Source organism: Stegodyphus dumicola, chromosome X1, assembly GCF_044657685.1.
Source record: "Stegodyphus dumicola isolate Sdum_Otavi_A_Nest chromosome X1, ASM4465768v1".
Taxonomy (NCBI): Eukaryota; Metazoa; Arthropoda; class Arachnida; order Araneae; family Eresidae; genus Stegodyphus; species Stegodyphus dumicola.
In genome coordinates, this window is record NC_140780.1 from 102,060,906 (window position 1) to 102,083,755 (window position 22,850).

The following is a 22,850-nucleotide window of genomic DNA, read 5'->3' on the forward strand; positions in this document are numbered from 1 at the left end:
ATTCACATTTTTCTATTATCTTTCAAGGCTTAATATGGTTACATCTAGTTTAGAGTAATGTTTTTAAAATATATTGGAAAAAAAAAAAAAAATTAGACTTTCTAAAAAAAACTGCTCTAGAGAGTTTTGACTTAAGTTAAATGCTGATAACTATTTGTGCATTTTAAAATATTTATTTCTTAAAAATCCTGTTTATTTTGATCTACCCTTATCACCAAAATGATGAAACCTAATTTTAAGCTGCATCTTCATATAAAAGATACATCTTCAAATAGTTAGAGTAAAACTAACCACATGAAGTTTAGGGTTTGATCTTTACTCTTCTGCTTCATGCAAGATAATGTTCAACTGGCAAATGTGGGAAAAATTTAACTGCCTTTTAATTACATTAAATGATTTTTCTTCATCAGTAGGAGGGAAGGGGAGGCTTTCATCATATGGAAGTTTACTTCAGCACAAAGAAAGCTAACTTGAAACTAACTACTAATTGCAATTTATTGATATTTATATTATGCATACATTCTAATGTATATTAGTGTTATCAAGTGAAGTGCTAATTACTCTTATGTTTAAAAATATTTAAATACACATAGATATATGTACTTTGGATATGTATGATTTTAAATACCTGTCCATTCTTCTCTCCATTTTCATGTGTCGAATTTCCTAGAGAATCCTCACTGTATCTGAAATAAAAATAGACTAAATTTTATTTGGAAATACAGCATAGCCTCTAAAGCATGAGACACTTTTTCAAAATATTCTCAGGAACTAAATACAAAGACACAATATTTTAGTATGTAGTTTTTGAAAATACACAGAAAAACTAGAAAAAGTTTCCTGGCCTTTTCCTGACACAACAGCACTTAACCTAGTTTAACGACTCTACGGCAATCTGCATATGGGAAGGGGTCTACTAAGAAACCCTCCTAATATTTAGGTTAGACATAGGGGAAAAAAAAAAAAATTGAACGAAATGAAAGCTCATGCAGCCAGCTAGCTCATTGAATCAGTTGGAATAGAAAATGGATTGAACGACAAATGCTCTGCAACATTCGGTCATTTGCTGGCCTGTCCACCCAATTTCAGTTTTTAACAAACAGAATTAATTTTCACAAAAATGAAATCTTTCATTTTTTTAATGACTATCTGAATTCTAAATAGCAGGACAAGAAAAAGCAAACAGAATAGTAACCCTAAATCTAATCATAGTAATGTAATCTCTTAAATACAGAGAGCATGAATACCATCCCATGGCTAATATAGCCACCATGCTCTAAAAGTATACACATGCTTAACAGATAGTAGCATCACACCTGCCATCTAGATAAAAGATGTGCAGGTGTATAAAATATGCTAATTGTGACTTATTGTATTAGAGGTAGTCAACATGCACCGAGATGTAACAAATTAGCCATAATATTTCCAGATAAAGACTGGAATTTGAACTCCTTTTTCTCAATGATGTATTAGTATCAATATCAGATGAATACACATAATTTAGTCATGCGACAATGCATTCACATTTTATCATCTCCCATACTATGGTAAAGAAAAGCTTCCCTTTAGTTCCAAAAAAAGTTCTTGGAGAATTTTTAAGCCAATTTCAGGAATCAACAGAAAACAAAAAAAAAAAAAAAAAAAAAAAAAAAAAACAATATGCATAAATATTTTGATATCCAAAGAAAGCCCCCCCCCCCAGTTGTATGATCTATAAGCTCCTGTGCCAGCTCTGCCAATGACTTCTAACTAGATGATTTTGCAATAGTCCTTAATTAGTTTGTAAACTCATTTCACATAAACTTAACATTTACTAATACAGTCAAAAGTCGTTAATTCGGACACCCATAATCCGGAATGATCCATAATCCGGACCTCAAATATAAAATATTTCTGCGCATGCGCTGCGTTGACGCATGCTCATAGGTGTTTTACGCGTGTGCGCAAGACATTTACGACTGCACATATGCGTCTGCGCAAGCGCAGAATACGTTTTTGCGTGCGCGTTTAATGTATAACGGACGGTATAAGCTAAAATTATCTAATTATCTATTTCAGTTAATGTTGATGATTGCGTTGTTCCTTGATCTTCGAATTGGATCCGGCTTATTATTTTTTGCAGACTGTAAGAGCAATTTCATAAAAGTAAGCTTGAACTTTCGATTATGTCAAATAGAATTTCCGATGCTGGAGCTCCCAAAGTATCTAGAAAACGAAAGTATGTTTCGATGTCCATCAAATAAAAAGTGGAACTGCTGCAAAAAAATGGATAAAGACATGAAGAACGTGACAGAGAGGTTAGTGAAAACGAAAAAGTTTCGATTGACAAGTTAGTTGGATAAAGGCATATCCTTTGTTTATTTAAAATTTAACGTTTGTTTATCTAAACTTTGTTTATCTTTAACGCCGCGGCGCGCAATGAATTGGAAGTTGATCTGTTCATTTCCTGTTATTTTGGAAACAAATGAACAAAAACTTTTCATTTGAATAATAATAAAAAAAATATATAGATTTGAAATCATTAGTGAAAAGATCATTAAAAATGCCAGCTTGGTAACTGTATTAGAAATCTCAGCTCTTCTAGATATAAATCCATTAGCAACTTTAAATAAATAAATAAAATTGCACGCACCATTCATCGCAATTCAATTCAATAATCCCAATTCAATAAATCCCAATTCATTGCGCGCCGCGGCGCGCAATGAATTGGAACCTTATCTTCAGGGCAGATGATTTTATTTTATTTGGCTTATAATTCCTTACTAAATGTAGTATTTCATCTCGATGTACTCCGTCTTTGATATGATTTAAATCAAATTCCTCGTCATTATAATTCTCTTCCGATAGCGAAGAAAGTGACAGAGGTTATTGAAAACGAAAAAATTTCGATTGACAAATTAGTCGGTATTCTCGACACAGCAATTATAGGACTTGAACAGCGGAACTTTGTAACTGAACAAGAAATTATGTCTGTTTATAGAATTAAAGAGAAAGTATTATCACATAAAACGAAGCAACGTAAACAAGTTACATTGAAAGAAATTATTAATAAAGTAAACAAATAAATATTAAGCTTTTTTTGTAAATTTTGATACCCTTAAATCATAATTGTTCTTTATTTCATAAATTACGGTTTCATATTTTTAATTTTATAATTTCTGCATGCCATCTTACGAGATTTAAACTGATGATCTATAATCCGGAAAAATCGATAATCCGGAATCGCCGAAGTCCCAACGAGTCCGGATTAACGACTTTTGACTGTATTATCAATATTTTGTTTTTCAGATGTTCCCATATAACTAGTTTTGCATTACCTGGCCCAGTAATATATAGAGTTCATTTTAACACAATTATTATAAATATCTTGCATTCTTACAAGAATTTCCTCAGTACACTATTTAAATCACAATGATGGAAGAGCTGCACAGGTTTCCATTTCTTAGTGTACACTTGCAAACCATTCATTACCATTACTTTCCGCTACCTAAACAATACAGTCAAAAGTCGTTAATTCGGTCACCCATAATCCGGATCCCAAAGCTTCAAAATTTCTGCGTGCGCGTAAGACCTTTACGGCTGCGAATAAGCGTGTGCAAAATAGTTTACGAATGCTCGTTTAATGTATAACAGACGGTATAAGCTAAGCCAAAATTATCTAATTCAGTTAATGTTGCAGATTGCATTGTTCCTTAATCTTCGAATTGGATCCCGCTTATTATTTTTTGCAGACTGTTAAAGCAATTTTATAAAAGTAAGCTTGAACTTTCGATTATGTCAAATAGAATTTCTGATATATATTTACTAATATGTAAAGGATCTACAAAGCGACAGTATGTTTTGAAGTCCATTAAACAAAAAGTGGAACTGCTGCAAAAAATGGATAAAGGCATATCCTTTGTTTATCTAAACTTTGTTTATCTTTAACGCCACGGCGCGCAATGAATTGGAAGTTGATCTGTCAGCACTATCCTTATCTTCAGGGCAGATGTTCTTATTTTATTTGGCTTATTATTCCTTACTAAATGTAGTATTTCATCTCAATGTACTCCGTCTTTGATAGGATTTAAATCAAATTCCTCGTCATTATAATTTGCTTCCGATAGCGAAGAAAGTGACAGAGGTTATTGAAAACGAAAATATTTCGATTGATAAATTAGTCGGTATTCTCGACACAGCAATTATAGGACTTGAACAGCAGAACTTTGTAACTGAACAAGAAATTATGTCTGTTTATAGAATTAAAGAGAATCACATAAAAAACGAAGCAACTTAAACAAATTACATTGAAAGAAATGTTTAATAAAGTAAACAAATAAATATTAAGCTCTTTTTTTTTTTGTAAATTTCGATACCCTTTAGATCATAATTGTTCTTTATTTCATAAATTACGGTTTCATATTTTTAATTTTATAATTTATGCATGCCATCTTACCAGATTTAAACTGATGATCTATAATCCGGAAAAATCGATTATCCGGAATCGCCGAAGTCCCGACGAGTCCGGATTAACGACTTTTGACTGTATATCACCCCTAAAGAGTCTACACAACATATCATTATTAGTTACGGATCCAGAGCTTAATTTACAAAATTACAAGTGCTGAAGCCTTTCGAAAGCCATTAGGAAAGGTAAATGAACTTCAAGAAATAATGAAATATAAAAATTACATTAATATTAAATAAATCAAAATTAATAAATTGAGTTAATAACAGTTAAATAATAATTTCAAATAACAGAGCTCATCTTATTTGGGGTTATGACTGGAATTGCAGTTTTACCCACCAAATGAAAGAAGTCCAGGCTCTGAGTTTAAGCCATGGGTCGATGCTGCCATCAGTCAACTATTTATGAGTGTAGAAGCATTACCTTACATTTAACCTATGTAGTATAAACCTCTACATGATTATTTTATTTTGAGGTAAACAGTACATAATAATAACTTTTTTTTTTAGCTGAAGAAAATTAAAATCTGTATATTGCTTGCTTTGAAAATAAACTCAGTAATTCTTGCTTTATGCATATTTCAGCCATATCAATTTCAAAGTCACTCACATAATACTCAAGTATGAACATTATAGAGTTAATATATACATTTTTAAGGAAATGCACATTAAAGTACCAAAATATGCCACTTGGAAAAATAGTTAAAATAGTTCCCGATAATTGACCCAATATTATTTTCCACAATGCTTTACTAAATTCTCTAATTAGCGTAACCATTTTTATCCGGTAAGGAGATTCATTGCTGTTCTGTACACATTATCTTGTCCTTTTTCTGAGATACTGCAAAATTTCCATAATCATTTAGTCACTGAAAACACCGAGGATGAAAATATAATGGAGCAGAACAACTGTGGAATACAAAAGCCAAAACATTGTACGAGAAAGGAAAGCAAGGAGAAAACATCACAGTTCTATAACATCATCATCGATAATAAGGCAGTTCAAAAACAGCACAGTTTTAAAATATCATCATAGAAAATACTGTGATAAAAAGTAAAGCTGTTTACAAATCATCGCATAATGACAACATCACAGAAATACTTTTTTCTGAATTTAGAATTTGTAAATCTATATTCGCATGATTTATGAGTGTAAGAAGGAATGAAGAATATGTTTGTCACTATATCTGATATTTTTCAATTAATTATTTTTGCAAAGAAAGAAGGAAACTTAAGCATTGAAAAACTGAAAATGAATAGGAAATTAATGCTAAGTAGTTAATAGCTGCACTTTAACTATTAAAAGTCATTACTTAATTACTCTCTTTTATAAAACTGCACCAGCAATTTCTCATGAAAATTAAATTCTAAAAAGAAATCAGAAACTTAAGATGAGTAACTGCATGAGGTTACCTTTACTAAAATTGCTTATCAAATTGCAAACCTATTTCACTTTGTTAATCATAATTTCTGTTAGCAAAAATTAAATCTCATTTTATTATAATTTATTCAACTTCTAAAACAGAGTTCATGCACATTTCTGCACATGGAAATTACGTACTTTTAAGGACCATTAATGAAAAAAATTAAGAACCCATCAACAAATGGGAATTGAATAAATTCAATTAAAAATATTATTAGCTATGCCTGAACTTCACTTTTGTGATGCCATCCTAAAAATAAAATAGATTTACACGTAGCATACATTGTTATTAAACATAATTTAATAAATATAATTTTAAAAAAATTGAGAATAAAATCAACTTTATAAAATTTATCAGGTAGCATTAAATATTTTACCCTTATAATAGTTAGTCATATTTGAAAGTAGATCAGTGACATTTTATTTATGTTTTACTAACAGCTATAAGTTGATTTTTTGCTTTTATGTCTCTTTTTGTCACGTACTTGCTCATTTTAGATGTTTAGTGGATTTTATGTCAAATGGCATAGGTTAAAATGTGAAGCAAAATCATAATCAGCATGATTTGTTACAAAAGATTGGCTGTTACTGCCATCGCTGCTTGCCTACAGAGAGGCCTGCTGATCAGAACAAACCTGAAAGCCTTATGTAGGCACAGTTGTCAAGTTTTGAAAGTTAGTTCTACTCTGCCTGTCTGTTAGTGTCGTAACCTCGTGCAGAGTTCCTGGCATCGTAACCTCGTGTAGATTTCCTGGGGTTGTAACTCAATACATTTTAAGGTTCCAATAAGCCACCAAAGCACCAGAGGTGATTAGTTGTTTTGTATTAATTTAAGTCTCATTAGATGCAAAGAATTAAGTTTCATATTAGTTTTTACATTTTTGTGCTGTATCTTGTGATAAAGTTTAATGAAAAGCAATAACTGACTTTAATATGCACAGATAACTTTTAAGGGTGACAAGTTAATTACAAATATTTAAATTAGCTAGTTAGATATAACTTTAGTCACTATAGATTTATATGGCCACTATTAAATTTATTTTTTAAAAAGGACTATTAAAATCATAAACAATTGATATGTCATACTAATTCAGAAGTCAAACAACAAAAATCAGCGTTAATTTACAAAATTTTCACAGGACTAGTTTCGATGGTTTTACCGAACCATCATCTTCAGCTGCAAAACCGCAAATGAACAAGATAGGAAATAATGTTTAGATAAGATAAGAAAGCCTGGACAAGAACAAGCAAGTGGCGCCATCTGTTGGCGAAACCAGAACTAAAACATAATTTCTCTAAAAGCCGAAGGCAAATTTGGATTGGAATTAGGATCGTTAACTAGAACAGAAAGATTTTTATGAATGTGAAATGCCTCTAGAAAATCCAGTTTTCCAATGGAAGATGTTTTTTGAATAATTTTGGCAGCAGAAAAATTGAAAGTGTGATTTTCGGACCAACAATGTTGAGCAACAGAAGACTTCTGTGTTTCCTTTTTTCTAACATATGCCTCATGTTCTTTGACGCGAAATTTTAAGGCTCTCTTAGTTTGGCCAATGTAAATTAAACCGCACTGGCAAGGAATCCTATAAATACCCCAGGAATTCATATCCGGAATGGGGTCCTTGAGTATAGAAGTTGGAATTTTATTGATGGGAGAGTAAACAACCCGAAAGTTAAATTTCTGCAAAATATGTGCAACTTTACAGCTAATTGATGGAAAGAAGGGAATGACAACAGAATTTTTATAATCTCTTAAAATAAGAGTGTGGCTTTTAGTGTGTTGAGATGAGAATTTTTTAACTGCTTGATTAATAATGTTGGGTGAAAAGCCCCTGTCAATAGCTATTGCTTTTAAATAATTTAGTTCTTCATCAAGGGCTAGTTTGGAGGAGCAAACTTGAAGAGCACGGAAAACATAGGAATAAAATGAAGCTAACTTTTGTTTAGTCGGATGACATGATTTAAAGTGTGGTGGAAGGCAAACCGATGAAGGTTTACGGTAAACTGTAGTACTGAAGTTGGATGTGTTACGTGTGACCAGAATGTCGAGAAACGGAAGAGAATTGCAAGTCTCAAGTTCAAAAGTGAACTGAATAGCAGGATCAATAGAATTCATTGTTGAAAGAACTCTATTTAAATCATCTTTATTACCTTCAAACAGGGTAAAAGTATCGTCTACGTAGCGGAACCATGCCGGGAAGTTTAAAGTTTCAAATAATTTTGATTCATAATAATGCATGTAGATATCAGCCAGGATGGGACTGAGGGGGCTTCCCATGGCTAATCCCTCAGTTTGCTTGTAATATTTATTTTGGAAAACAAAATGTGTTTGTTTCAAACAGAGTTGAGTGAGAGAAATTAGCTCATCAATTTCGATGCAAGAGAAATGAAATTCGCGAAGTCTGGTTTCTAGACATCTTAATGCACCCTCCACTGGGACATTGGTGAATAATGATTTTACATCAAAAGAAACCATGAGTAAATTACGAGGAGAAATGTTTTTAACCTTTTGTTTAGAAAAAAGGAAACACAGAAGTCTTCTGTTGCTCAACATTGTTGGTCCGAAAATCACACTTTCAATTTTTCTGCTGCCAAAATTATTCAAAAAACATCTTCCATTGGAGAACTGGATTTTCTAGAGGCATTTCACATTCATAAAAATCTTTCTGTTCTAGTTAACAATCCTAATTCCAATCCAAATTTGCCTTCGGCTTTTAGAGAAATTATGTTTTAGTTCTGGTTTCGCCAACAGATGGCGCCACTTGCTTGTTCTTGTCCAGGCTTTCTTATCTTATCTAAACATTATTTCCTATCTTGTTCATTTGCGGTTTTGCAGCTGAAGATGATGGTTCGGTAAAACCATCGAAACTAGTCCTGTGAAAATTTTGTAAATTAACGCTGATTTTTGTTGTTTGACTTCTGAATTAGTATTTATTCGGCGTGTTATTGTGTCTTAATGATATGTCACAGTTTAAAATACATGTTATTTATGATATTGATTCTTAAATGATATTAAGATAACTACACATTAACAACAGTACTCAACAAAATATTTATACAACTTTTTAATTAAGCCTTTGCAGACATCTGGCTAATTTATCTCAATTTCCTTCTCTTTAAAAAATCAAACGAGTAGGTTTTAAAAAATTAACTCTCAAAATTTAACTCCTCAATGTTAATTGAATTTGATATAAATTTATTAATATATCTTTTTTTTTTTTTTTTTTGCTTAAACTTACTTGATTCCTTCTTCCAGAATTCAAAATTTAGGCTTAATCCATATATTCGCACATTTTTTACAATTTATTTTTAAAATTCGTATTTTTAAATATTTTTTATAAATTTTTCGAAATTTTTTTTAATACATGAAATGACACATTTTGAAATTTGTCATTTTTTTTTAACATCATAATAACGTCAGAAGTGGTTTACGCACTTTGTTAAAATTACTTGAAAGTATGAATGATGACTTTTTTCTGCTCGTCTGCAATGCAAAAAAGGAAAGGAAAATTAGGTTGCTATAAATTAAGAAGTTCACCGAGTAAATTATTTTTGGAGGAAACTGGAAAAATACACCAAGATAAATGTTTGAGTTTCTCCGTAAATTTTGCACCAAACTTTACAAAATTTAATATTTAGGCATAATTTGGGTCGTAGAATCAAAATATGGAAAAAATTGGTATGTCATTTCAGAAGAAGTCCGATTTTGTGTCAAAATACCTATGTTAGAACAATGTTATATATAAATCTACTATATATCCTAAGTCGTGCTTTCAAGATATGAAAAACGCAAGTTGAATTTCATCAATCGGCCCAGTAGAACAGGAAATATAGAACTGCCCCCCCTTTTTTTGCTCAGTGCACAATTGAAAGGAATATATAGTATTCTTCTTCTATAGATTTATGAGTTGATGTATCCAAAAAAATGTCAATACATCTACAAATTAAAATTTCTGCAATAACCTCCTTATGGATAACAGCTGCAATATGAGAAATTTCCTGTATTATTTGTCATTTTGATATTCACTGACCTACTTCAAATTTATTAGGCAGCTTAACCAAATCCTTAAAATTAGAAGTTAGCTTATTGTATAACAAGCTGTGTTAAATAGTTTTTCTATAGTCTTCATTTTTCTTTGGCATATTACTAATGATGTGCGCTTTAGGGTTTCTATAGCTATATCTTTCAAAAAGCAATCTTTGTGCATTGTGATTGATTATTTAACTTGAAAGTTTCTAATTTGAAAGTCTCGCTGAAACCTTGCACAACACACAAGTATTTATCTGCTATTTTGAATACCCTTCACACACGGAACTGAGACATGCATTTTCATATGATGACCACCGAAATTCATTGTACCACTGCTGAGTTGCCTCTTGCTCTCACCCTTTCTAGCACCATCACAATTGATACCGATATCACTTTCTTTATGTTCACTTAGTACAGTCTGTTCAGAACATTGACAGTTGCACTACTTAAAAATACCTGAAAATTGTGGGAAATATTAATCACATATTTTGAAAGTTATTACATCCCACTCACCAGCAGCAATTTCTTAGTCACCAATAGCGAGTTGGTAGTTGTTCTTTCAAGCCCTGTTCATACTCATGCCATTAATACCATGGCAAAATGTAAAAGAATGCACAGGCATTTTCTTCAGTGTGTTCAAATTCGTCAAAAAAAGAAACAGTCTTACGAAAACGATTATGTAGTTCTGTAAAAGCTATGTTGTGCTGTTGCCTACTCCTCTTCTTGAATTATTACTTTTTCCTTTAGATTTGGATCACCCACTATTTGTTCCCTAACAGACCTTAGTAAGATATTACATCAGGCACATAAAAATGAATATAACTGTAATTTTATGATGTAAATGATGTATGAACAGCAATGAGATTTCTGCACATAGCATATCTGTCAATAATGACAAACATGAGAAAATTACCAAAAAATAATTTTATTAATATTTTAATGATTATGGTATACCTATGTCATCTTAACAAATACAATAAATATAAGGCTTTCTGTATTATTTATGATAAAGGATTTTTTTACCTAAACTTTCCAGTTATAAACCATTGCAAAATATTTCAGAATACTGATGAAATCCTTAAGAAACCTTAACTACTGATGCAAAGTCTGTCAGATTATGCATGCCTTCTGTTTATTGTTACTCCTATTTTTTCCCCCTCCTATACAAATGCTGTTGCCTTCATTGTAGTTCAACAGATGTAAATGCAGCCTTGGTTGGCATTCTGCCAAAACACTTAAGAGGTTATCACATCTAGCGATGGTCCCTGCTAGATGAGACTTTTCTGAGAAATGTGATTCTGGTAGCACTGGTTTACATGGAAGGGTTCCTAGAAAAAACAGGTCCACTCAAATCGAAGTCCCGCCTAGCTACAGAAACGACGTATCGGTTAAGTGGGATTTTTTTGATGCCTCGCCGAAAATGTTTTGGCTGGAGCTCCATTTCAGATAGAGATCAACCAATCAGATGAAAGTTCTGCTTCTGAAGGATCACATGATCCCAACTGAGCAATAACCGATTACTGTTTGGTGTTCAAGTCTTTGTAGTAAGTGAAAATGGTAACCTAGCTATGTGGGTTTCTTGGAAATGTATGGGTTCCGAGAATTGACCCTTTTGACCTCCAGTCCCACGCAGCGAAAACATATTGTGTATGTGATTGGAAACGTATTGTATAATGTGATTGGGATGTTAGAATCATCTGGAAGGGGTTTTAATTACTTGCTTGAGAGGGCTCACATTAGGGTCCTCTCTTCACCAGAAAGAAGATATTTCCTACCACAGGAGGCAAAGTCCTTGTGCCATCAGGGGATTCTGTCATTGCATGAATATTTGTATTCAGTCTTTAAGATCAGTCCCTCCTTTCAGCATGCGTTTGTGGTGTAATTGGAAGCATACTCGATGCATATTCGAGAGGTCCGGAGTTTAGTCTCAGTGAGGGCACTGCACCATTTTCCCGTCACCTGCTTCAAAATAACCTAATGAATCTACAAGTGGCACTCAAACGAAAAGGTGGTGAACGATAATTTGTCAACACCAAGTTTGATGATTGGGTTCCATCATCCCAGTCCTCCTTTAATCTTCTAAAAAAAAAAAAAATGTTCTAAAAAATCTCATAATATAGCCTTCAGACCGGTGTGATCCGAAACAGTTTTGCTTCCTCTTTGACATTTTCCTAATGAGAAAAGTCGTTAGTCCTCCTCCATGGAGGCAGTAAAATTTACATGTTTGTCGGATGCTGTCCCATTGTAGATGGGTTGCCAGATTTGTGATTTTTCGATGATTATTTTGCTTTTATTTAAATGAAGTTCTAAATAAATAGTGCATACATAAATATGCAGTACTGGATGCACATTCAGTGCACTATTTATTTAGAACAAAATGTATGCAATGTTTATATTTCACTCACTATTTCTGATCAATATCGTAAATAATTTGTGAATTTGTTAACTTTGTTTTTCCCTCTTAATTTATATTCACGTACTTTCGTATTAGAAATAAGAAAACGAGAACAAAGTTTTACAAAATATAATAAATACGAACTAGCTTTGTAAGTCTGCAGGCTGGAATGCGATTTTTAATAACATATTTTCATTAACAAAATAATGGTAATGACTAATTTAATGAAATAATAATAATATTTATTACCATTAGATGATTAGAATGAGATTCAATACAATTAGATATTGAGATGAACTTACAGCAATAATAAAGCTTTACATAACAATAACAGAGCTTTAAATCTGTTTTTTTTTTTTTTTGATAATTTTGTTATAATATAAAAGAGAAAATCCGAGATACATTGGTTGCGTTTCATCATTTAACTTTTACAAATATTACATTGGACTATCAGGCAAAGGAGATATATCTTTAACGAGAATTTTTTTTGTAAAATTGGCTTTTGTTTATGTTAGCAGAGAAAAAAAATCTGTGACCTATACATGCAATCATCAAAAGTATTTTTCAGAACAGTTTTAAATGTTCATGAAGAATTAATTATACGTCAATTTCTTTTCATAGGTAGAAGTTTCGTCTAAAACCATCGTTATATCCAAAGGTTGAAGGTCTATTTATTTTCAATGAATATTCTATTTGCACATAATATATTTGCTAATTTATTTTAGAAAGAGTAATCTTTCACGTTTTCAAAAGAATAAGGACATACTGGGTGTTGACACAATGTAGTAAATCTGTTTTTCATATTTCTTCCAGTAATGAAAACGATTACCCTGGAATATTTTCAAAGCAAAATTAAGAAAACAGTTTACGCCAAATTTTGCATAAAATATCTTCTTGTGTATTTTTTTATTTAAAGTGGGAAATTTTCATTTGAAAATATAAAAAAATCATGAACGAAGCAAAATTAATTCACGAGAAATAACTTTGAAATGCAATAACTCTATCGTAATATGAAATAGTGGAGAAAAGTGCAATACAGTTTATTTATTCACAAATCATCCCCTCACATGCGTAATTTATGTACTGTCGATTGAGAAATATAGGTTAGTAAATTAAAACGGTTATTTCAATATTTTTTCTTTATAAATTTTTTTACGGGCCCTTCAGTAGAGCGGTAAAGGTGGCTGAACACTTGTAGCTTGCTCGGGTTCGAATCCCGGCTAAAGGGTTGGATTCATGGTTTTTGTGTAGCGTAAATGCAAGCCAGCTTCCCTTATAAAGTCCTTCGTGAAGGCATCCCTCCCCTTATACAGGCAATTGTTGTCTGCTTTGATGTAATTCAGTAAGCGAACAAAATTAATCCAATCAAACCCGAAGAACGGGTTGATTACATGTGGAGTTTTCCACCAAGAACGTAAATGCGAGCAATTTTCTCTTAAAAAGGTTTACATGAAAGCATCCATGCCTTAAGCAGTGTTGTGCAATTTGAAGAAAAAGGCTAGAGGGCGCTGTTGCTCGCATAGTTAAAAAGAATAAAGTTTGTTCATGTTGAAGGCGGCGGCCTAAAAATACGCTCTGTGTATAGTGAACATAAAATATTGTTTAAAATGTAAAAGTGTTAAAATTAGTAAACTCACTGAACCACCACCATCATTATCTGATTTGGGGATGCACAAATTATTAGATGGTGCATCGGCCGGGAATTAAGGCTTTGCGAAGATTTTAGGTGTTCGATCTAAATGTTTCGATTTGAATTTAACAATCGATATTTCATATTCAAGGGACAATGGAATTCCAAATAAAGGTAGGGAAATCTTAAATTAATTATTTAGTGATTATTTGCAGTAAATTAGTAAGTATTTATTATTGCTGTCATGGGTGTATTTAAATTAAATAAAATGCAAGAGAAGTTAGATCGACTAAAACGTAAACGTTCCACATTGAGATCGTCTGTTACTAGGTTAATCAAAGTGATTGAAGATAAATTAAAAATTGAAGGGGAAGAAAATTCGATTAAAGAATTACGGGAATTGTTTGAATTATTAACCGAAAAGAAAAATAATTTGAGAACGCTTGATGATGAAATACAAGATTTAATTGATGTTAACTTAATTGAAGAAGATTATAGCATAAACAAAGACTACAATGACAAATGTATAATTGCTTGTAGTCAAATTAAGCAGTTTCTAGGTGCGGTTACCGCAGTACCGCCAGCAAGGAATCCCCAAAGTTCTGATTTAAACCAGTCTAGTGGTAATGGAAATTTGCATGTAAGTTCCAGTTCTAGTGGGAGTAGTACGTTGAAATTACCAAAATTAATGATTGATAAATTTTGCGGAGATCCCAAACAATGGAATGAATTTTGGAATAGTTTCGAAAATTCGATAGATAAAAATGAAAAGCTTTCAAAAATACAAAAATTTGCATACTTGAAAACATTCTTAATGGGACAAGCTTCGAATGTTGTGTCAGGCTTTGAGTTAACAGAAAGTAATTATGATAGTTGCGTAGCATTACTAAAAAACAGATATGGTCGAAAAGACCTGATCATTAATTCATTCATGAATAAAATTCTCAATTTAGAAGCCGTTGAAAATTCTGCTAACGTAAAGGCTTTACGTAAATTATATGATGAATTAGAAGTTTCGATTCGTAATTTGGAAACTTTAGAAGTAACTTCTGGCTCATATGGACATTTACTAATTCCAATATTATTAAAATTACTTCCGGACGATTTAGTTTTGAAATTTAATCGGCAAAGAGGATCGAAAGATAAAGTTGAAGTTTCGGAATTATCACAATTTATTAAAACGGAAATAGAATGCAGGGAAGTTTCAAATCTAGTATTAAATGAAAGGAAAAATGCTGTGCCTCCGCGAGTTGATCAATCAAAATATGAAACTAGAAAATATGTAAAAAATACACCCACGGCTGCATTTCATACTGCAGTTAACCGAAAATGCATCTTTTGTGGTAATTTGAACGAGTCATTTAAATGCGAAGTGAATGTTTCTGATATATTAAAGAAACTAAAATCCGAAAACCGCTGCTATTCTTGTTTTAAAAAATTTAATACATCAAAAAAAGTGTAGAAATAAAACTAAATGTAATAAGTGTGGCGTTATGTATCACAATGAATTGATTTGTACTAATAAATCCCCTGTAAACAAAAAGTCGGAATAAGGTTATTCCGAAAATGCAACTGAATCTCTGACTTTGAATTCTGAGGAAAGAAATAAAGTTCAAAACTTAAAATTGATTGCTTCTGTTCCTCAAGGTGATAATAATAATAATAATAATGACTGTAATGCCAGGGAAATATAATTACAAACTTGTAAAGTTTATGCTTTTTCTAAGTATAAATCAAAATTAACTAGATTAATTCTTGATCAAGGCAGTCACAGATCCTTTATAACGATGAAATTGGCCAACCATTTAAAACTTACTCCAATCCATTATGAAAGACTTTCTGTTTATTCATTTGGTGCGACCAAGGCAATGAATCATTCTTATCCGGTTGTTGAAATCGAAATTCAGAATTGGAAACAAAATAATAAAATAAAAATTGAATGTTTGATCTCTGATGTTATTTCCTCGGCACCCATCAGTCTGCCTAGTAAACAAATTGCAGACTTTATGGAGCATCTGAGGTTGCAGATCGCTGATTGCTCAAGAAAAAATAACACAGATGTTGAGATATTAATTGGCGGGGATGAATTCTGGAATGTAGTTTATTCAGAAAGAATTAAAATATCTGAAGGGTTGTACGCAGTCAGTTCTGTGTTTGGTTGGGTTGCTGCAGGAATCGAGAAAAATAAAACAAATAAAAATTGTTCTGAAAATTTAGAGGTAATGACAAACACTGTTGTATTGAAAGATTTAAGAGGTTTTTTGGGAATTAGAACACATGGGAATAAATGATTCTGATGATTATTCCGATATTGACTGCGAAATAGTAGACCAGTTTGAAAGAAATTTGCAGTTTAAAAACGGTAGATATGAGGCAAATTTAATCTGGAAATACAGTCCGAATAATCTAGGAAATAATTTTAAGGTAGCTAAGAAACGATTCACAAACCTTCACAATAAACTAAGTAAAACTCTGGAGATTTTTCAGGAATATAAAAATATAATTGAGAACCAGATATTAGAAGGAATTGTAGAGGAATGCCCGAATAATGATACAAATTTGGGTTACTTTATGCCGCACCGAGCAGTGATACGACCTAGTGAAACTGTTAAGGTAAGAATTGTGTATGATGCTAGCTCGACAGAGGACACGAATTCGTTAAACGACTGCCTTGAATCGGGACCTAATCTAAATCCAAATATATTAGACATTATGTTAAATTTTCGTAAGTTTAAGATAGCGTTTTGTGGAGACGTTGAAAAAGCTCTTTTTGATGATAGGAATTGCTGAAGGTGAAAGACAATTTCTAAAATTTCTTTGGTTTAATGAAAAGAATGACTTCTTTAAGATTATGCAAATGTGTCGCGTAGCTTTCGGTTTGACTATATCTCCTTTCATTTTGGCCGCCACTATAAAATATCACATTCGGAAATATAAAGATAAAATGCTGGACAGTTTCCAAATGTTGAATTCTTCTGTCTATGTCGACGACCTATATTTTGGAGCAGGAACGGTTGAAGATGCATATCGGTTATCTGTAGATGTAGTTAACATATTTAAGGATGCTGGGATGAATTTCAGAAAATTAAGAACTAATTCTAAAGCATTAAACGATTTATGGGTCTCAAATAGGATTAAGGAATCAGATAACAAATTAACTAGTGAATTGAATTTCTTAGGCATGATTTGGAATTCCATTGAGGACAATATAAAGTTAAATTTAAAAAAATTAATTGACTTTCCTATTGGAAATGATTTTGATACAAAGAGAAAACTTTTGCAAAGTATCGCTCAAATATACGATTTATTTGGATTTATTGCACCCTTTGTTATTCAGGCGAAAATTATTATGCAAGAAATCTGGTGTTCCGGTTCTGACTGGGATGAGGTCCTTCCTGCAGAGATTCTGACAAATTCAACATTTGGCGGGATGAACTTAGTGATTTAACTGAAATATCGATACAGCGAAATTTCTTTGATGACGATCCAATGAATATAAGCCTTCACCTATTTTCGGACGCTAGTCCTAAAGCATATGGGGCCATCGCATATTTCAGATATTGTACAAGTGATTCTGAAATTAAAACTTCCTTTATCATGTCGAAATGCAGAGTTGCACCTTTAAGATCAATCACGATTCCTCGTTTAGAGTTAATGGGAGCGCTCATGACTGCTCGAATGTATAAATATTTGAAAAAATTGTTTGGTGATTTAATCGAGGATGTTTATTTTTGGAGTGATTCCGAAATCGCCATTACTTGGATTAAAGGTTCACCAAATAATTGGAAACCATTTATTGCCAATCGTGTTACAGAAATACAGGGCATATGCAACAAAAAATTGTGGAACCACTGCGAAGGAAAACAAAATCCTTCCGATTTACTGACTCGAGGAATTAGTGCTCAGTCACTAGTTAAGAATGATTTGTGGTGGCATGGGCCACACTGTTTACGTTTTCCTACTGAAAACTTTCCGAAACAAAAGAAATTACAACTAAATTCAGAATCGTTAGAGTTAAGAAAAAATATTATTTTGACTGTACCTGTAATTAATTAACAATGAATCCCCAATTTTGCATATTGAAAAATTCAGTTCTTTAGGAAAATTACTTTGAATTACTGCTTATGTATTTAGATTTATTGGGAGGCTTCAGAAAAGGTCTACAGGGAATGGACCTTTAAGTGCTTTTGAGATTAAAGCAGCTGAACATTATTGAGTAAAAATTACGCAACGAGAATCGCATCAAGCGGAAATAATTAAGTTATCAAATAAAAAATCAATTCTCGATTCTTCCATCTACTCCCTTAATCCAAGGCTCGATGAGGAGGAAATTCTTCGGTTGAAAGGTCGCATTCAGTTTGCAGACTGTCACGAGAATTTAAAACATCCTATTCTATTACCCTCTAAGTGCAAGCTTACCGAGTTGATCATCATGGACTCGCATGAAAAAGTATATAGTGCTCGTCCTGGGGTACAGGATATCGCTCCACTTCCTCCAGACAGAATCCAAGAGTTGCCTACATTTGCTGTGACCGGGTTGCACTTTGCCGGTCCATTTTTTACGAAAGACAGGCATGGTAAAGTTTACATGCTGCTGTTAATGTGTACGGTCACTCGTGCCTTACATGTAGCGATAGTAACTGATCTCAGCACTGAAAGTTTTTTTGTTAGCTTTTCGAAGATTTTTAGCTCGCCGAGGACTGTGTACCACCGTGTACTCCGATAATGCCAAGACTTTTAAAAGAGCTGACAAAGAACTAAAACATATTTTTAAAACTTTGAGTGACTCATCTGTGAAAGAATTATTTTCTGCTAGAGGCATAAATTGGAAATTTATTATTGAGAGGGGTTCATGGTGGGGAGGGTTTTGGGAGCGTATGGTACAAACCATAAAATCCAGCTTACGAAAAATTATTGGTCGATCATCCCTTACTGTGAAAGAGCTTGAAACAGTGCTCATTGAAATCGAGGCAATGATTAATTGTAGACCAATTACCTACGTGTTTACCGATCCCAATGAACCTTCTCCACTAACACCTTCTCATTTTCTGGTTGGTAAACGATTACTATCTCTGCCTGCTAATAAAATAACATCAAATAATTTGATTGGATCAAGAAATTCAATTATTAAATGATACAAATACCATCAAAATATTTTAAATCATTTCTGGAAGCGTTGGAGATCAGAGTATCTTTTTAATCTGAGATCTGCCAATATTTGTCCTCCACACTCTAACGCATCTCAGTTTAAAATCAACGATATTGTCTTGATTCATGACGACAAACATCCCAGAAATCTCTGGACAATAGGTAAAATTTTGGAATTAATGCCAGGCAGAGATGGTAAAATAAGATCTTGCAAAATTAAAACACCTACTGGTACCTTAAAAAGGCCTATAAAATTGTTATATAATATGGAACTTAACTAATGTTTGTATTTTGTATTTTTAGGTTTGATTCTCCTGACCTTGCTGATAGGTATCATTTTATGTTTTGTAAAATTTATATGCTTATATTTATCTATGCATGTTTTTTATATTTAACCATTTCTCTAGGACTGATTGTCTAATTATTAATTGAATATTCTAGAATATATTATTGAAAGATGAACTCTCCACCAACTTCAGATAAGGAGTGTTGTGCAATTTGAAGAAAAAGGCTAGAGAGCGCTGTTGCTCGCATAGTTAAAAAGAATAAAGTTTGTTCGTGTTGAAGGCGGCGGCCTAAGAATATGCTCTGTATATAGTGAACATAAAATACTGTTTAAAATGTAAAAGTGTTAAAATTAGTAAACTCACTGAACCACCACCATCGTTATCTGATTTGGAGATGCACACATTATTAGAAGCAGATGGCGCTCGCATGCTTTTCCGTAATCCAATTCTAATTCTCATACATTTAATAAAAAGTTGACATACACCTTACTACAGACAAAATAAGAACCTTTTTTAAACATATTTTTTTTATTAACTTGTCTGAATTCGCTTTATCTCTTGAGGAGTATAAGAATTACAGCTAATAAAACTGGTTGAAATTTTATACAATGTAACTGATGTTTTGATTCAATTTAGAAGTAACGTGAGCTTTACTGATACTTAAATACTTTTTGGCAGATCTCATCCTAAAAGAGGGTCTAAAGATAAATTGATTTTATTTAATTTACAATCAATGAAAATCATTGAATGAATGAAAATAACAAAAACTATTACATTTCTTATTATCTCCTGATAAATCAGACAAAATTGCCTACATAATAGAAGCACTTTGAAAGAGTTAACAGTTCTTAAGGGTTTTATGCACTCCAAAACAAACGTCAAAATAAAATCTTATTTTTCATAAGTATAAAAAGGAAGTAAACGATAAAAGCGGTTTTAGCTATTTTCTAGAAGGGCATTAAATCTAAAAAATTAATCTATTCTCATTTGCTATGATTAAAAAGCATTAAATCTGGTAAGCTTAAACAGCGTGCAAAATCGCTGACGTTTTAATCATAGCAAACGTCAGTACTAAAAAAAATTAGAGATGGCCTGTATTTGATTTTCAAGTATATTGGCGCGAGACGAAACCTGCGTTTTTTTGCCAAAATGTAGTCAAACTGATAAGAAGAGGGAAATAATGCATAGCCAGCAGCAATTCTGAGCAGCCACAATGGACCAACCAGAGACCTACAGATAGACGATTATCTAAAATAGGGAGGGAATGGCTGGTACGACAGTTGTACCACAGCCGGTGTTAAGGAAAGTCATTTTCCTGGTACAACTGCTGTACCAGCCGGCTTAAGAAAGTGAAAAGAAGTAAGTAAGGTATTTTCTCCCTTCCTTCCACACGCCTTCATTGTGTAATTGGGAGCATACTTGAGAGGTCCAGAGTTCGGCAAAGACACTGCACATTTTCAAGTCTCCTGCTTCAAAAAGACTTAATGACTCTACAAGTCTACAGATTTATTATACTTTTTTTACTTGTGGTTTCAGAAAGGATGTATGAGGTTATTTTGTCATTCACAACATTTTACATAAGGATTTACTTTGTATGCTTTTTAAAAATTAATATAAGCCAATAAGGATTTACTTTGCATGCTTTTTAAAAATTAATATAGCCAATCTGCTCAAGATGTAAAAATAAATAGGGGGAAAAAATCTTTAATGATGCAGTAATTTAATTTTGTTTTAATATGAAATATTTGAAAATATTAGATTGTCAAAATAAATATTATGCTTTCAACTAATTTTAACATAAAAAATATTTATCGTAAATTTTGCCTACCAGTTTTAGTTGAAGGCTAGAAGATTCATATTAGTATTAATGTCAGAAAATTAGGTGCTGGCTGTACAATGTAAATACACTGGTTTCCAAAAAAACTGAGGAAAAATCACAAAAATACGAGGGTTGGAACTTTAATAGTGGCAACACAGCTGAAAAAACGCTACGCGACAAAACCAAAGAATATCGCGTATACCATACGTGAAATACATACCTACCTTGCCTCTCAGCAAAAAGACTCGTCCTGCCTACGTCATGCGCATGCGGAGTGACGCGAAGAAAGGATCTTTGTATTAGCTCGTGGTCTAAAATAAGTGTTGTCAGGATGTTTTCAAAACAAGAACAATGATGTTGGATAAAAATTGAATGTGCCAGAGGTCGTACAGCACAACAGTGTCATCAAGGGCTTCAAGAGGCTTGCAGGGAATCTGCATTGCCTTACAGAACCGTAGCAAGATGGGTGAAAGCATTCAATGAAGGACGTCAAAACGTGGCAGACATGCTGCGGCCAGGTCGTCCGAGTGTCAGCGATGCAGATGTGCAAGCTGTTGTCGCACTAATGGACAGTGATCGCTGCCAAACGATTCGTCAGCTGGCCGGACAAACAGGATTAGCGCATACGACTGTGCTGCACATTCTGAAGGAATGCCTGTCCATGAGAAAAATTGCTTCACGATGGGTTCCACATCAATTGACGGAAATGCAGAAATGGCTACGATACGATGCTGCCCGAACCCACCTGGAGAGCTATGAGCGTGTAGGCAACAATTATTATTGGTTATAATAACTACAAAATGTAAACAAGATATTGCTCAAGTAGCGTTGATGGCCTACCCCAATTCGGATTACCCTCTGGCACTTCTCACAGATGCATCCGATTTGGCTATTGGGTCAGTTATTCAACAAAATGAACCAAATGGATGGAAACCTATTGCATTTTTTTCAAAAAAGTTTAATGATGCCCAGAAAAATTATAGCGCTTACGATCGCGATCTTTTGTGTATATATTTATCCGTTAAACACTTTAAACATTTACTTGAAGGCCGCGATTTTACTATTTATACGGATCATAAGCCCTTAACGTTTGCTTTTAAGCAGAATAATAACAAAGCATCTCCCAGACAACTAAGACAGTTACAATATATCTCACAATTCTCTACTAACCTACGCCATATAAGTGGTCAAAACAATGTGGTTGCAGATAGCCTATCTAGAATTGAGGACATTGATTCACCTGTTGTTGATTTTGACCTGATAGCAAATGCACAAATTAATGATGATGAACTGCAACAGTTGAAATTACATTCCAAATCATTGCATGTTAAACAGCACCAATTACCATCAGGAAAACTCTTATATTGCGATAACTCTACTTCTAATATCAGACCATTCATACCTAAAACTTTTCGGATGAAAATATTTAATGCAATTCATGGTTTAGCTCACCCTGGAATCCGAAGTACTGTAAAAGAGATTACTAAAAGATTCATTTAGACGGATATAAAAAAAGATGTTAAACAGTGGGCTCAAACTTGTATCGATTGTCAGAAAAATAAAGTAACTAAACATACAAAATCAGAATATTCTCAATATCAAGCACCAGACGAAAGATTTAGTGTTGTGCACATTGATTTAATTGGGCCTTATTCACCTTCTAATGGATACA

General features: G+C 32.8%; 1 protein-coding gene across 2 annotated transcripts in view; it reads right to left on the minus strand.

Annotated features, from left to right (window-relative positions):
• The window catches only part of LOC118193278 (eukaryotic translation initiation factor 4E type 2-like), a 48,372-nt gene that overhangs the window by 20,022 nt on the left and 5,500 nt on the right, over nt 1-22,850 (minus strand). For both annotated transcript variants that reach the window (XM_035364331.2, XM_085806959.1), the window contains exon 2: nt 629-686. In XM_035364331.2, the coding sequence (XP_035220222.1) occupies nt 629-686 (58 nt within the window). The remainder of the gene's footprint in view (nt 1-628; nt 687-22,850) is intronic.